This window comes from Gymnogyps californianus, chromosome 13 (assembly GCF_018139145.2).
Source record: "Gymnogyps californianus isolate 813 chromosome 13, ASM1813914v2, whole genome shotgun sequence".
NCBI classification, from domain to species: domain Eukaryota; kingdom Metazoa; phylum Chordata; class Aves; order Accipitriformes; family Cathartidae; genus Gymnogyps; species Gymnogyps californianus.
Genome location: NC_059483.1, coordinates 14227526 through 14242718, shown reverse-complemented (window position 1 = coordinate 14242718; position 15193 = coordinate 14227526). Strand labels below are relative to the sequence as shown.

General features: G+C 45.2%; 1 protein-coding gene across 5 annotated transcripts in view; it reads left to right on the top strand.

Annotated features, from left to right (window-relative positions):
- Positions 1-14976, top strand: part of FLNB (filamin B) — a 74133-nt gene extending 59157 nt beyond the window's left edge. For 3 of the 5 annotated variants that reach the window (XM_050904851.1, XM_050904850.1, XM_050904853.1), the window contains 14 exons: positions 1491-1619; positions 2082-2255; positions 2409-2567; positions 2957-3160; positions 3777-3929; positions 4255-4377; positions 4958-5224; positions 5681-5818; positions 5909-6024; positions 7875-8007; positions 9061-9237; positions 11707-11925; positions 12869-13072; positions 13786-14976. In XM_050904851.1, the coding sequence (XP_050760808.1) occupies positions 1491-1619; positions 2082-2255; positions 2409-2567; positions 2957-3160; positions 3777-3929; positions 4255-4377; positions 4958-5224; positions 5681-5818; positions 5909-6024; positions 7875-8007; positions 9061-9237; positions 11707-11925; positions 12869-13072; positions 13786-13973 (2384 nt within the window). In that variant the 3' untranslated portion in view covers positions 13974-14976. The remainder of the gene's footprint in view (positions 1-1490; positions 1620-2081; positions 2256-2408; positions 2568-2956; positions 3161-3776; positions 3930-4254; positions 4378-4957; positions 5225-5680; positions 5819-5908; positions 6025-7874; positions 8008-9060; positions 9238-11706; positions 11926-12868; positions 13073-13785) is intronic. The other 2 variants (XM_050904854.1, XM_050904852.1) reach the window with 2 other exon arrangements.
- The last annotated feature ends 217 nt before the right edge of the window (positions 14977-15193 follow it).

Genomic DNA, 15193 nt, shown 5'->3' with positions numbered 1-15193 from the left:
TGAGACAAAATACTTTCAGCACTTCCTGAACTGGGCTGCTGGTTCTGTTGGTGTACAGAAACACAGGATAACTTTGGCTGAAGCAGAGAGCTCGATAATGTGATGCATGGTGCTACTTCCGTATCTTCAGCGCTTTGTATGGATATAGCACCTCCATAAGTGCCTGTCGTGGTTTAACCCCAGCCAGCAACTAAGCACCATGCAGCCGCTCGTGCACTCCCCTCACCCAGTGGGATGGGGGAGAGAATCGGGAAAAAAACCCCAAAAAACTCATGGGTTGAGATAAAGACAGTTTAACAGGACAGAAAGGAAGAAAATGATGACGATGATAATAATAATAAAATGACAATAATACTACTAAAAGAATATACAAAACAAGTGATGCACAATGCAATTGCTCACAGCTCACTGACCGATGCCCAGTTAGTTCCTGAGCAGCGATCCGCCCCTCCCGGCCAACTCCCCCCAATTTATATACTGGGCATGACATCATATGGTATGGAATATCCCTTTGGCCAGTTTGGGTCAGCTGTCCTGGCTGTGTCCCCTCCCAGCTTCTTGTGCCCCTCCAGCCTTCTTGCTGGCTGGGCATGAGAAGCTGAAAAATCCTTGACTTAGTATAAATGCTACTTAGCAACAGCTAAAAACATCAGTGTGTTATCAACATTATTCTCCTACTAAATCCAAAACATAACACTATACCTAATACTAGGAAGAAAATTAACTCTATCCCAGCTGAAACCAAGAGAGTGCCAAACTATCGGATGTATCGATTCAGTAAGACCATTACCCTGCGCCTGTACAGAAGGATGATGTGCCATAATGTTGCCTTCTTGAAGGCTATCATGAATCAAACTTGCTGCTGTCTCAGCTGCAAAATCTAGCTTTAGACTTAAGAGCTATCTGTGCCTTTTTTTAAAACCATTATTGGCTGTTGGTAACTGTACTTTTTGTTCTTGTGCACCAGCTTAGCTAATCTGAGCCTGGCAAATGTGTTTTTGGATACCCTTCAAATTTGCTAGTTCAGGTTCATTGAGTCAGACAATGTGCTGTGCTAGTTCCTAATTCTGAGCTACCAAAATTCAGGATCTGTGCCTGAACTGAAAGCCTGCTTCTGAGTCATGTTCTGATTTAATGTACTAAAAATAAACTTGTAATGAATAAGACCCTTTACAACATCATTGAAGCTTATCTCTGGTAATTTGGGTAACACTTACTTTGTCATGACTGAATGTGGAACAAATTGTGGAGAAGTATCTTTTGAAGATGAAAGGGGAGGCTTATTCGTTTTTTTAAGTGCATTACAGTCACATAAAGGTTCTTCAAATATCAAGTAGTGAGAATGGCATTGAAGAACATGGGTATCAGTACGCATAAGAATAAGGTCCCGTTGGGTCGGAGCAGTGTGATGTCTGTTTTGTTCTTGTAGTCCATGCCACACATCCTTAAAAGTGCTTCTTTTGTGTTTTGTTTTGGTTTTTTTCCTTTAGAGAGCCCTCTGCAGTTCTATGTGAATTATCCAAACAGCGGCAGTGTGTCTGCTTATGGGCCTGGCCTCATTTATGGGGTTGCCAATAAACCGGCGACTTTCACCATTGTCACGGAAGATGCAGGAGAGGGTAAGTCTGTTCTTTAAACCCATCCTACCCTAAACTAGGAACTTCTTGGAAGTGTAATGTGCATCGGCATTACTTTGCATTCATCTGTCCAACTATAAATCTCTGGTGTGATACAAATGACTTGTGCTAATATCAAGCTGTAACTTGCAGTAAAAACTGGTTTATTACCTCTTCCCAAGAGCAGTAGATGTACCCTGTGGCACAGGGTGCAAAAATAAACTGAAGGCAGCTTAGATCTAGTGGATGATGACTGGATGTGGAATCACTGTTAGGTAGATCTAACAGACTGAATAGAGTTGTGGTCTTAGTGGGTTGGCCTGAGCTCTTTTTGCTGCTGTCCTTTGAAAACATGCATCTAAGCTGCATTTTCAGTACCAAGTACTGGATCTTCCTCCTTGGACCAAGTCTTTGGACTTGATGTGCACAAAGATTTACAGAAGTGCTGTTCTCCTTGTTTCCTAGGTGGGCTGGACTTGGCTATTGAAGGACCTTCAAAAGCAGAGATTAGCTGCATTGATAACAAAGACGGGACGTGCACAGTCACATACCTGCCTACTCTACCTGGGAACTACAGTATCCTGGTCAAGTACAACGACAAGCACATCCCGGGCAGTCCATTCACAGCCAAGATCACAGGTATAAAGTTTAGACTTCTGGAAGCACTTCGTAACGAAAATAACCCTCTGATAGCATGGGGGACCTGGTTTGTGGCAGGAACATGAAGTCCTCCAACTTGTTCTGCACTTAACCTTGTAATATTTTCTGACTTGTTTCTCTTTATATATTCAGATGATAACAGAAGACGGTCCCAGGTTAAGCTTGGTTCTGCTGCTGACTTTTTGTTGGACATCAATGAGACTGATCTCAGTCTCCTAACAGCCAGCATTAAAGCCCCATCAGGTCGTGATGAGCCTTGTCTTCTGAAGAGGCTACCCAATAACCACATTGGTAAGCTCTGACAGTCTTGATCTGAGAGAGTAGTATATTAGGCTCTACGCCAGTTTGCTTTGCTGTGTAAAATGACTGACTTCTCTGCTCCTTCCCAGAAGAGTGTTGTCAAACCAAGTGGTTAATATTGTTTGGTACAGTTGGCCAAAGACAGAAGAGTATGAAGAATGACCTCTTGTGTTAGCTTGCATGTGATGTGCCAGGTTGTGATTGAAGTGCTTTTTGTCAGCATATGTGAATGGCTTTGTGGCCCATTTGAGAGCAAGGCTTCAACATGTGTAAAGAGAGTGCTCTTTCAGTATTTCATTTCTTGGTGTGATTAAGGCATTTAAATCAAGTATAACATGCATAAAAAGTGAATAAGTTTGTCACATTTCTCTGCTTTGTAGGCATCTCATTCATTCCACGGGAAGTAGGAGAACATCTGGTTAGCATTAAGAAAAATGGGAGCCATGTACCAAACAGCCCTGTAACAATCATGGTGGTCCAGTCTGAGATAGGAGATGCCAGACGAGCAAGAGTTTTTGGACGTGGCTTGGTAGAAGGACGAACCTTTGAAATGTGTGACTTCATTGTAGACACAAGAGACGCAGGTTAGTTCCATTGCAAAGGGACTGTGAGATGCTGTGAGGTACGTATCCTCTCTAAACGAGAGCGTTGTCTCCCTCAGCATGTGACCACCAGGTCACAAGCTACAAAGCAGCAGATGCAAATGGTGTATTAAGCATGCACGGTCATTATTGTCAGTTATTAATTATAGACAGTGCTATTAACTTCTAAAATGCTTTGCATTGTCTTGGCTGGTGTCTTCCGTTACAGCCAACAGCGACTGTCACTGGGGCGCTGATGAAGCTTTTCTTTCATTTGATGGTGCTGGTTCTAGTATCGTTGTGTACAGCAAGAAGGAAATGAGGCGGATATTTTCGTGTTGGTTTAATGTGGAGTCTTGGCCACAGTCTTTGAAGCTAACTTTTCAACATTAATGAAATAAAAGGGATATGGTCAGAGCATTTTAGGAGCTGAATGCATGCTATGCCTTGAATATGTGACTGATTAGGAATACAAAAATGTCATTAAGGCATCATGCAACTCCCACGTGCCCATTATGATACAAACCTACCAACTAGCTACTGCTATGGGTTTGGACTATTTTATGTCAAATTTATAATAGCACTATGGAAATCTGAGGCTAACTTAGCCATTTTGTAGGTTATGGTGGGATCTCACTGGCAGTTGAAGGACCCAGCAAGGTAGATATCCAAACTGAAGACCTAGAAGATGGAACTTGCAAAGTGTCCTATTTTCCAACTGTACCTGGCGTGTACATTGTGTCCACTAAATTTGCAGATGAACATATTCCAGGTAAGCAGAAGAATTGAGCAACTTTTTGTTACTACAACAAAAGTCTTGCCTAGCTGGCCAGCACACTGGAACTGCGGGTGGGCTGTGTGATCTGGCTCGGACCGTAAGTCCCAAAGATTCAAGGAGGTCCTACCAGTACCCCCCACAAGCAGCAAGCATCCAGAACTGTTCGGGTTACATGGATGTATTTCACTTGGACCTGACTGTTAGCTGGCTCTAAAACTTCCCCTGTGATCCCCACTGTAAGTCAGAGGAAGCTTTCACTCCTCCCCTCAATGCAGTGTGTGATGAGCAGAGGAGGAATGACTTGCTGTGGTACTTACAGGCAGCCCATTTACTGTGAAGATAAGTGGTGAAGGAAGAGTTAAGGAGAGCATCACACGAACAAGACGGGCTCCCTCTGTTGCAACAGTAGGAAGCATATGTGATCTGAACCTAAAAATTCCAGGTAAACAACGTCCTTATCCCCATAACCATAACTTGCACTTGTATAGCGTGGGTGTACCTGAAGCAGTGGAAATAGGAACTTCAGTGTTGTTAAGACATGCTCATATTAAGATAGTTTAGGGAAGAAACACTGGTAGCGTCGTCTCTTTGAACAATTTAAAATAAGCATAACCATGATCAACATATGGAGAAATAAATACCAGGGAGGCCTTAATCTATTCTGTGTACAGCAGGCTGGAGAATGGGCTGCACAGCTCACCCTGTCTCAGGGTTTTAAGATCATCATGTTGGCTGTTAAGTGTTTGTACTGCTGTCTGGCAAATGTGAATCACGTAGGCTAGTCTTAGCTGACCGCGCTTATCCAGCCTCTTCATCTGCCTCCATAGCACCTGGTAAGCTGTAACTGGCCAGGCTTGCTGCTTGGCAGCACACACCAAGCTGAGCGTACAAACTTGGCACCTACGTGCCTCTTCTGTCATTTGTACTGTGTAATCACTTGAGCTCAGGTCCTGCTTCCAAAAACGAAATACCAAAACGCTTTATCACTTTCTAATCTGCGTTTTTTATTCTCCTCTTGTTAGAAATTGATTGTGGGGATATGACAGCCCAGGTAACTAGTCCCTCTGGAAGAAACTTTGATGCCGAAATCGTAGAAGCTGACAAAAACACCTATTGCGTCCGCTTTGTGCCACAAGAAATGGGGGTCCACACTGTGGATGTCAAATACAGAGGGCAGCCGGTGCCGGGCAGCCCCTTCCAGTTCACTGTGGGGCCGCTGGGCGAGGGAGGAGCCCATAAAGTGAGAGCTGGAGGCCCAGGGCTGGAGCGTGGAGAGACTGGTGTCCCAGGTGAGTCCTCTGCTCTCGCTAGGCTCCACTGCCCGCCATGCACAGGTCTGCAGCACAGTGCTTTGGTTTCTGTTGGTGTCTCCTCTGAGAGCTTGAGCAGAGCTTGGTGTAACACTGCAGGGTCGCCCCAAGCCAGGCATGGTCAATGGAGAAACATGGAGAAATAATATTGCTGCATCATGCAGATGGAGAAGTCTGGAAATCCATGTTTTGGGAACTGACTGCTCTCACAGGATGAGCTTGAGGTTGTAAAGTGTGTTATACAGGGATGATAGGCTAATTCAAGGCTAACAGGAGCCTTTTGGAGAAACTGCTAAGTGTTATCACCCAGGATGATGGGATGAGGTACCGTTCCTCATACACATAAGCATGGGATGCTGCACCATCTGTTAGGAAGAAGCTGCAACCCAGCAGCAGCAAACTTACTCTTGTGTGTGCTCTCGTGTGCTTCAACAGCCGAGTTCAGTATATGGACACGGGAAGCTGGAGCTGGAGGACTGTCTATTGCTGTAGAAGGCCCAAGTAAAGCAGAAATTGCCTTTGAGGACCATAAAGATGGATCTTGTGGTGTATCATACATAGTTCAAGAGCCAGGTACGTACCAAGACCAAATCGTAGTGAAATAACACTGAATGCTACTTTCAAAGAAACTAAGGACACTCACTGCTTCTTTTCTCCCTGCAGGCAACTATGAGGTGTCCATAAAGTTCAATGACGAGCACATTCCTGAAAGCCCCTACCTGGTTCCTGTCATCGCCCCCTCCGATGATGCTCGCAGGCTCACTGTCACTAGCCTTCAGGTGAGACATAAGGAAACATCTCCACAGCTTGCCACACAGACTGATTTCGTCCTTGTTCTCCGAGACCAAAATGGTTGTCCTTTCTTCTTAGTAATAGCCTTGCCTTGGTGGGTGCTTGTTTTCAAGCTCAGCTTGCAGCCAGAGAGAGGCTTTTGGCAGCTGGACCCTTGGTAACTTGGGCCGGTAGAGCTGGCCCAGCTCTGGCTAGCCAGAATTTGAAGGCAGAAGGTTCAACTGAGTGTATTACAGGTGGTAACACTTGGGAATTAAGAGGCTCTAGAAATAGCATTGGAGGAGCTAAAACTTGCTTTCCCCGCCATTAGCTAGAGGAAGGCCAAGGAGAACTGAAACATGAACGTGAACCACCAGTGATCATGCTGGTACCGAGTTACTCGGTTGGCACGTGGACTGAAGAGCTAGGCTTCCACGGGCGAGGCAGCGCGGGGCTGTGTGGCTGGGACGTTGCCGCAGCCTTGCTGGAGCATTCGTGTGGGCAGGTGGAGGGGGCCCCGCCGTGAGATTTCCTCTGGCTGACGTCACGAAACCACACAGTCGCAGCTCGGATGATTCATGAACAGTAGCGAATCTTGGAGTGAATCACAGCTTTGTAGTTGGTCTGGGCTCATCTGTTAACCTCACCATATCATTTTTGTGTGTGTGGTTACGTGCATTGAAATACAAGTAACGTTAAAGGCCTGACTTAAGTCTCCAAAGCCAGAAACTTGGATGTGAGACTGAGAGTCTGTGTCTAAATATACTGTACCTCTGTCCTGATCGACTAGTGATAAGCAATTAGTACGTCAGTTGAGGGGTTTGTTTTTTTTTTTTGGATATGTCCCAGCTGTGGTCCCCAGCAGTTTGCCTGGGCTGCAGGACTCCTCCACCTTGGCTGTGTAAATGAATCATGACAGCCTGATCCAATAGTATCTCTTCTAACCAGGAGTTACAAGGGCGTTAATTAGTCGCTGTGGTATCGATGTTTCTCTTGTGTTTCATTTAAAGGCTCTTTGACAGGAATACTCGCTTCAGTTAAGTCCTGGAGAGGCAGATAAAGCTGAGTATTTGGTAACAGAGCGCAGTGTGCAGCATCAGCCTCCACTAAACCCACATCAGGGACTTGCTTTATGCATTGTACCTCAGTTCTACTCAGTTGCATTTATTTCCCTCTCCAGGATTTAATTGAAAACAAAATCAGGTAAAGTATGTTCAGCATAAAATATTACTGCTGCATAGCTGCATGGGCTGCTCTGGTTGAGGACCGTTGCAGCACGGATGCTGAGCTGCCTCACCTTCCACCGATGGCCTGACAGCATGGCAACATCTGGTTTTGTGTTTTAAATTACTTTCTCATGTTAAGACATCTTGTGGTGCTGTTCTAAATGCAGCCTCTTGTGGCAAATATGATCATGCATATTACTCTTTCAGACAACTGGATTATCAGAGGCTTTTTCCCTGAATGAATCTGGAATGAATGAACAGGCTGAAAATGGAGCTCTAGCTTAAACATCCTTTAAATCAAGTGCCTGAATACCAGGGGCTGTCCTCTGTGATAACGGGTGACTAGTCTCATAAACCTGCCTCCGCCTGATTTGGCAGAGTCGTCTGGCTTCCAATGATCTGTTACTATGGGAAGAATCAGCCTAGCCAATGTGGGTGACAATTCCTAAATCAGCCACCCCCGAAGAGGGAGAGAGCTTCTGATTTGAGAGTTAATACAAGTCACAACTTTACGCCTTGTGTTGAAATCTAAAAAAAAAAAATTGTGCTGAAGTGGTTATTTTCCTGCCACAAATCTTGCGCTGTCTGAAACGAGAAGTTTAAATTTGATAATCTGACTGTTGCATTCTCAGGAGTCTGGATTAAAAGTTAATCAGCCGGCATCCTTTGCTATAAGGCTGAATGGGGCAAAGGGCAAGATCGATGCTAAAGTCCACAGCCCCTCCGGAGCTGTAGAAGAGTGCCACGTGTCTGAGCTGGAGCCAGGTGAGCACGGCTTTACGTTGGTCAAAAACTGGATGACCTCCAAAACATGCTTGCTGCCCCATAACGAGGGGGTTTAGTCCCTTTGACTTGTGAACAGTGTACCCAAGGGACAAGCACCTTGCTTGGAGAATGACTTCTTGGTGGCAAGAGTTGTTCGGTCAGGGTTATTTCCACACTTTTCCTAAATAGCTCATTAAATGACTGAGCCCTAACTTGTGTAAGATACAGATATTTAAGTCTTGGCTTGCCATTGAAGGTACAGTGATACCAGTCATAAATGAAATATGATGTGGTTGTTGAATTTAGCCAGGGAAGAAGTTTATTTTTCAAAGCTACGCTTCCATCTTTGACTAATAGTTTATTTTTAACTCGCACTCAGTCCTTCATACGAGACGTCAAGGAAGTTGAATATAAGCAAACACTACAGAAAGCTCAACACCTGTTTCAGCAATGAGCTTTTCTTTTTCACTTGAAGTCTGAATGAGTTATGGTCTGTACTATGGACAGACAGCAGTTGTCCGGCTGAGGAAGATCAGTCCCTCCTCTGGGTTAACACGCAATCAAAAATGTTAAATATCAGCAAATTGCTAGATGACGTTATTAAATAAAAGTGCGGTGTCTGTGGTGTCAGAGCAGCACGCTCAGCCCGCTGGTAAGATTTGGCTTGCTCTTACCAGCTGCTTTTCTTCTCTGCGCTGCTCCCTCGACCGCTGACAGTTTGGGCTGTGATTAAGCTGTCATGTTTAGTGCATGTGTGAGGCGAATAACCCTAAAACTCACCCTGCAGACTAGATGACAGCTGAGATCAGGTCCTAGTAGACAATGTGAAAATGCAACTCGTGACACCTCCTGTGATAGATACAGCGTTTTCCTGCTTTAAATATGAGCTTAGCAGCTTGTGTAGCTGAGTTTGCTTAAGCTGGGACCAAAATATGTTGAAGCGTTACAGAAGCCTTGCCTGGGTTGCTAACCAGCCCTGCATTGGGTTTAATTGCTGTTTTATTGTTTTATTGTTATCTCTGATATATCAGAAAAGCCACTTCTCTCTTGCAGATAAGTATGCCGTTCGGTTCATCCCCCATGAAAATGGCATCCACTCAATTGATGTGAAGTTCAACGGAAGCCATGTCGTGGGCAGCCCTTTCAAAGTGCGTGTTGGCGAGCCCGGGCAGGCGGGCAATCCCGCGCTCGTCACGGCGTACGGATCTGGCCTGGAGAGTGGTACCACGGGTAACCCTTCTTTTACAGCTCTGATACAGACCTGTTTGCACTTTGGCTCTCTGAGAGAGACAGAAGCTGTTCCTAGGCATATTTTTACATGACTTTCACTGCTAAGGCAGCTGAACTAACCCACATTCTCTGCCGACCTGGGCGCAGGCTAATTTTGCTTTCTCGCATGCTCCTCAAGTCTTATAACCATCGATTAGCGAGTCTGCAGGCTACAGTGAACCTTAACAAACTTAAAACCTCTGTAAACCAGCAACTGCAGCACAAGTTCACTTGAACTGGTTAGCAGCTGGGCTCTGACTCTGCCGGTTAGCTTAGCTCCACGTCAGTGGTCCCTCGGAGCTCCAGAGGTGCTCTGGCTCCCTTCCATGCGTGAACACAATGTCTGCAAAGGCCGATGGGTTTTGTGAATGCAGATACTGAATTGGCTGTCTAGCTGAAGGAGTCTTGTTTAACTTGCATACCCCTGTTAATTAAATGGGTATGAGGGTGTACCCAGTTACCTTTTCTTCAGTGCTTGCACCTCTAAGAAATTTCAAGTTAAATGTAATATGATGTGTAAACTCTAGGGAGTACGGTGGATTGTTCTGTTTGTAGTGTGCTATGCGTGCTTCAGATGCAGTGTGAACACTGACTCTTCTTGGAAATCTGACACCTAGTTATCTGCTGTGGCTGCCCCATCTGATAGTTCTCAACTCAAGAATGTAGGGTTTAGGGGTTTGGGGTTTTTTTATGTATATGATTTATGGTCTTAGTAAGACAGTATGAAAACATTCCAGGATATGCACTTCGATTTATTTAATTGTGTGCTTTCTTGGGCCACACACACAGGTGAATAGCAGAGTAAAACTGATATATTTTTTTTCTTTTGATATGCAAGGTGATAGCTCGTTCCTCTTATCTACTGCTGTCTTTTGTGGATTCCATTGCATACCTTTTTTCTCCCTGGGAAAAAAAAAAATACTGCAGTTATTCAGTCAAAGCTTCTGCTGTTCTGGAGGAACCAAGGAGTTGGTTTTGGAAACGTGGATATACTATGTAAAATAAAGATATTATAGCCTGTACTGCTTTAATAGGTGGAAACAAAAGCACTCATTAATACTAGCCACTGATGCATCAGGGACAGGGGAATTTTTCTCCATCTATAAAGGTGCTTTGGGTTGTTTTTAATCTAAATAGACTGTTTAACTTCAGCAAAGTTACTCTGTGCCCCCTTGTTGAATCCTGGCTGCTGCCAAAAGCTCAGTGCCCTGGGAGCTGCTGAGCTGTGTTTCTGAACAATGATCCAGTGTAGAGGTTTCAATAGCTGGTGGCTGAGCACCTGAAATGTCCCCCCGGGAGGGGTGCGTGTCTGCAGCCTCCAACAATGGGAGCCTTCATTTGGGGCACAGGGAAAAAGCAATGACTTCGGAGCAAGAAGTCTTCAGCGAGAAGCTGTGAAGCTTGCTGGCTTTGGAAATTAATTTTCCTCTGGTTGAGCGGTGCATATTGCAAGCTGACTGCCTTACCTCCCAGGCAGGCGGTTCCAGTGAGATTTACTGCTAAAGCACTGGAAGATGGTACAATCCTCTGTGGGAGCTGGGTTCTTCCAGCATTGCGACACAGCAGCCTCTTGTGTGGAGAGGCTAGAAACTTCTCCCTAGTATATCACCACACTTGAATGCTTCAGTCGCAGCTGTAGTAAACTTTCCCATAACCGTCCTGGTTTTGATTGAGCTCAAGCACTTTATTCCTCCTCAGCAGTGTCTGATACAACAGCCCAAAGATCATAAATATTTGAAGCCAGAGTTTGACAGTAAATTATTTGGGGGCTGACAGCCTTGCTAAATTTTTTCTTGTGTTGCTGGCATTGTGTCATTGGCTTAGTATTAGCAGCAGTAATTCAGCTGTGTTAACCAGATGCTGTAATTAAACAAGCTTTTGTTTCCACAAACTGCTTGGAGTGCTGTTGCCAAGCAGTTCAGACACCCATCTCCTCCAGGAGATCTCCTGCCCCTCGTCTCTTTTGCTTTCTTGTGGGCTCTTTGCTGCTGATTTACAGTCCAGGCAGTGAGATGGCTCTGAGCTTTCCTGAGCTTAGCCATGCAGGAGGCTGTGTCAGCACGGGCTCCGATGCCCAGTAGAAAGGCTCTTGTTCTAAGAGTTTTCTCTCTAAGCCAGTCTTTTGATGCCAGAATCCTTCCATTTTGGTCCTAAAGGGGTCTCATGACCCCTTTTCCTGCATGCCCCACAGTCACACAGTGTGAGCGGAGGAGGGAGCTGGGGTGCCAGCAGGGAGACTGCTGGCATGCAGAGCCCCCGGTCGGGACTGGCCCGTGCAAGGATGCTGGGGGGAGGCACGCTGTCCCTCCCTGCCTGCAGCCTTGTGCAGCCTTGTCTTGCCCCGAATTACCCATTCCTATTTAATAACAGGCTGCTTTTGTAACATTGGGTGCGAGGAAGAGTGTGTCTTACTGTGCTACATCTTTCTAGGATTGCAGTCGGAGTTTTTCATTAACACGACCAAGGCTGGTCCAGGTACCCTCTCTGTTACAATTGAAGGGCCATCAAAGGTGAAAATGGACTGCCAGGAAACTCCAGAAGGTTACAAAGTCATGTACACACCCATGGCTCCAGGAAACTATTTAATTGGAGTTAAATATGGTGGACCTAACCACATAGTGGGCAGCCCCTTCAAGGCAAAGGTTACAGGTAAAAAGCTAACCAGTACTTACTGTGTGCCTGAAGTAGTTTGTGTCGTTCAGCAAATATGTTCCTCCAAGATAGTGTGGCATTCAGGTCTAGATGCCCAAAAGACATGAGAAGCAAAACGTTTCTCCCTATCACCTCCAAAGCCTAGACGAGGGATCTCAGGAGAGGCTACAGGAACGTTAGTCACAGAGCTTGTCACCTTGACTCAGTGGAGGGCCGTAAAACAGCTTCATGGGGGAATATTAAATCCTGACCTAGTGCTAGGGTATTGCATTGGCAGTAGGGAAATATGACTTATTTACCCACTTCCCCCGCCCAAAGCCTGAAACCTGGTCGCCTGTAGCGTAATTGATGCCCCTCTTGGACTCATTTTGGTGCAGTTGGCACCTAACCAAAGGTCAGTAATGTCTGGGAGGCTTTTAGATGATGTGAGGAAGGCTGGTTTAGGAAGCTCTTGCTCTCTTCAGTGCTGTGTTTAAGCACAGACTGGAGTTCATCTCTGCTGCTGCCCCTGAGCTAGTGAACCCTCTCCTGGTGCCCGTGGCGTGGTGATGTTCTTGGGAGCAAACTGCGCTCCCCTGGGCTGGGACATGCTCTGCTTTCAAAATGGGTTATTGCAAAATTGCACCTGCTTTTCTGCCAACTTGAGTCATTTTTGGCATTTGGTGATTGGAGCACAATTAACTCTTCTTAAGTGGCCAGCTTTGCTTAATGAATCCTGAAGTTGCTGTGGTCCTTTAAGCACTCAAGGGCTCTGGGGTGGGATTGTTGCCAGTGTTGCTGGAAGATGTCGGCTTAAAAACCCAAGTAGGAAATTGCTCCTCTCTGAAAATGCATTTTGGATGCAGAATGTATGCTAGTCATTAGGAGGGTTTCAAAACCTCCTTGTAAATGCCTTTCAGATAGGGTGAATCTGAATGTCAGAAATCTTTTCTGTTTCCAGGACAGCGACTGGTTAGCCCAGGCAGTGCCAACGAAACTTCTTCCATCCTTGTAGAGTCGGTGACAAGGTCGTCAACTGAAACTTGCTATAGTGCCATTCCCAGATCCACCTCGGATGCTAGCAAAGTGGTTTCCCGGGGAGCAGGACTCTCAAAGGCTTTTGTGGGTCAGAAAAGCTCCTTCTCCGTGGACTGCAGCAAAGCAGGTACGGGTAGAGGAACCAGCTGGGTGTCAGGGTGGTTTAGCTGGACATTTTTTGCCCTAAACCAACTTGCAGAGTTAAAATTCAGAGCTAGAGGTGATGATGTAGTTCTAAAGAAAAGCTCTAAGTGCTACACGGTGCTCACCAAATCAATCCTAATATAGAGGCTGTAAAGATGCCAGTTCCTCTCCAGATGGCTTTACCTGAGCCAGGTGCACCTGAAAGAAACCACAGAGTTATGGCATGAGAACAAACAGGTTGCTGAACTTAAGCAACCCTCGTGGTACATTGTAGCATGTAATGCAAGGTGTTCCCGTAAGCCTTGAGCGCTGATCATCGTCATCTGGGAGCTTTGCGGTGGGTGGATTACAGGCCAGCCATGTTCACTGATCTCTGCTGTTAACTTCTAACGCAGTACTTGAAAGGCAGTGCCTGCTCGCTTTCACGAGCAGTGTTCATGTCTCCTGTGCTCTAGTTAGATAGTGGTAGCCTGTCAGGTCTGGCAAAATGCACAGAGAAACCCTTGCCTCTATGAAGTTGAAGGCTTTTTTTAAATAAAATTCCTTCTTATACCGAATTAGCTTAGCCATACCTCAGGCTACTACTCTGTGAATTAAAATAACAAAGTCCTTGTGTGGTGGAGCCAATATATTATGGTACAACCATGCTTGTTTGTTTAAGCTTAGGAATGCTAACAGTCTGTTATTTTGCTGTAGGTTCAAATATGTTGTTAGTTGGCGTCCATGGACCTACAATACCATGTGAAGAGGTATCCATCAAGCATTTGGGCAGCCATCAGTACAACGTAACATATGTCGTCAAGGAAAGGGGTGACTATATTCTGGCGGTGAAATGGGGTGATGAGCACATCCCTGGGAGTCCCTTCCATGTCACCGTTCCTTAAACTTGCCAAGCGTCAGAGTCGATCTTCGCATTTGCAATTCAGATGTAGAGCTATACTGGGTGCAGTCCTGTTGCAAAATGCAGTATCTAGATACACACGGCTCACATTTCAATACAGTCAGAAGTAAACTCTGTAACTTTATTTTTTACAAGCATTTCGCTTCTATCCTACCTACCAACCTAATGCCAATCTATTTAATGTCCTGCTCAAATTATACCTTTGCAGTACTGTCCGGGTCACTGTTAATGTTTGGAGAATCATGTGGATAACTAGACACTAATTTCCCTTGCGGATGTTAAAGACTTTAGATGTTAATTGAAAACTGGAATTTGTCTTTTTAATTGGGTATCTTAACTACTGATTTTATTTGACTGGAGACTTTACGTTTTAGTTACGGAATATGACTAGGGCTGTCCCCAGTTCAAATTCTTTTCTGTAAAGAAATGAGGTAAAACTGGTACTATAATAGGTGCCTTTGTATACTTGATCAATTTTAACGCTTAACGTTATAAAAAGCTACTAAAAGTGGCTTTACCACTCAAATTTAAAATGTTTCTGAAAATGCTTTGCTAATGGTTTACATTTAGGAAAAGTTTATCTGTTATAGCAAACCAAAAGCAGACTGAAAATGACTTCCTCAAAGCTTTCAGCCTTTCTATGTTAACGCTTTGTAAATCTAGACAGGTAGCTTTTTGGCCATGATGCTAGCAATGCGTTTTTTAATTAGCTTGGGATTCTGGTGAGATTTCTGTAACTTTACAGGTAACTCCCTGCACTCTTTTTGATTTATTTTAAGGACAACCCCCGGTTTGGCTGGGTTAGATAAAGCCCCTAAACTTGCCAAGCCAGGCGTAGCTCTCGCCTGCGTTGACCCAAAATCGATGCAGGTCAGAGCACAGCGGTGTATTGGGAAGATGACCAGGGGTTTCCCTGGAGGCTGCGGGCCAGGCGAGTAGCTGAGAAGCCAGCCTGGGGATGGGACCCCACATCTGTAGTCTGGTATGGGGCGGGAGGGAGGGCGGGTGTGTGAATTTACCAACAATAGCAATACCAATCAACAAACCCATCTTTGGTGCAAGTCGTTTTATTATATCTCAGTCCAAGGATATGCCTGAAGCACGCTCATCTCTCCTGAAATCCCCTTCGTGCTGCAAAAGGCATTCCTGCTGAGGGTCAGGGAGTGAAAACTTCTATCATAATTTGTCTGTTTGTCCTGGATT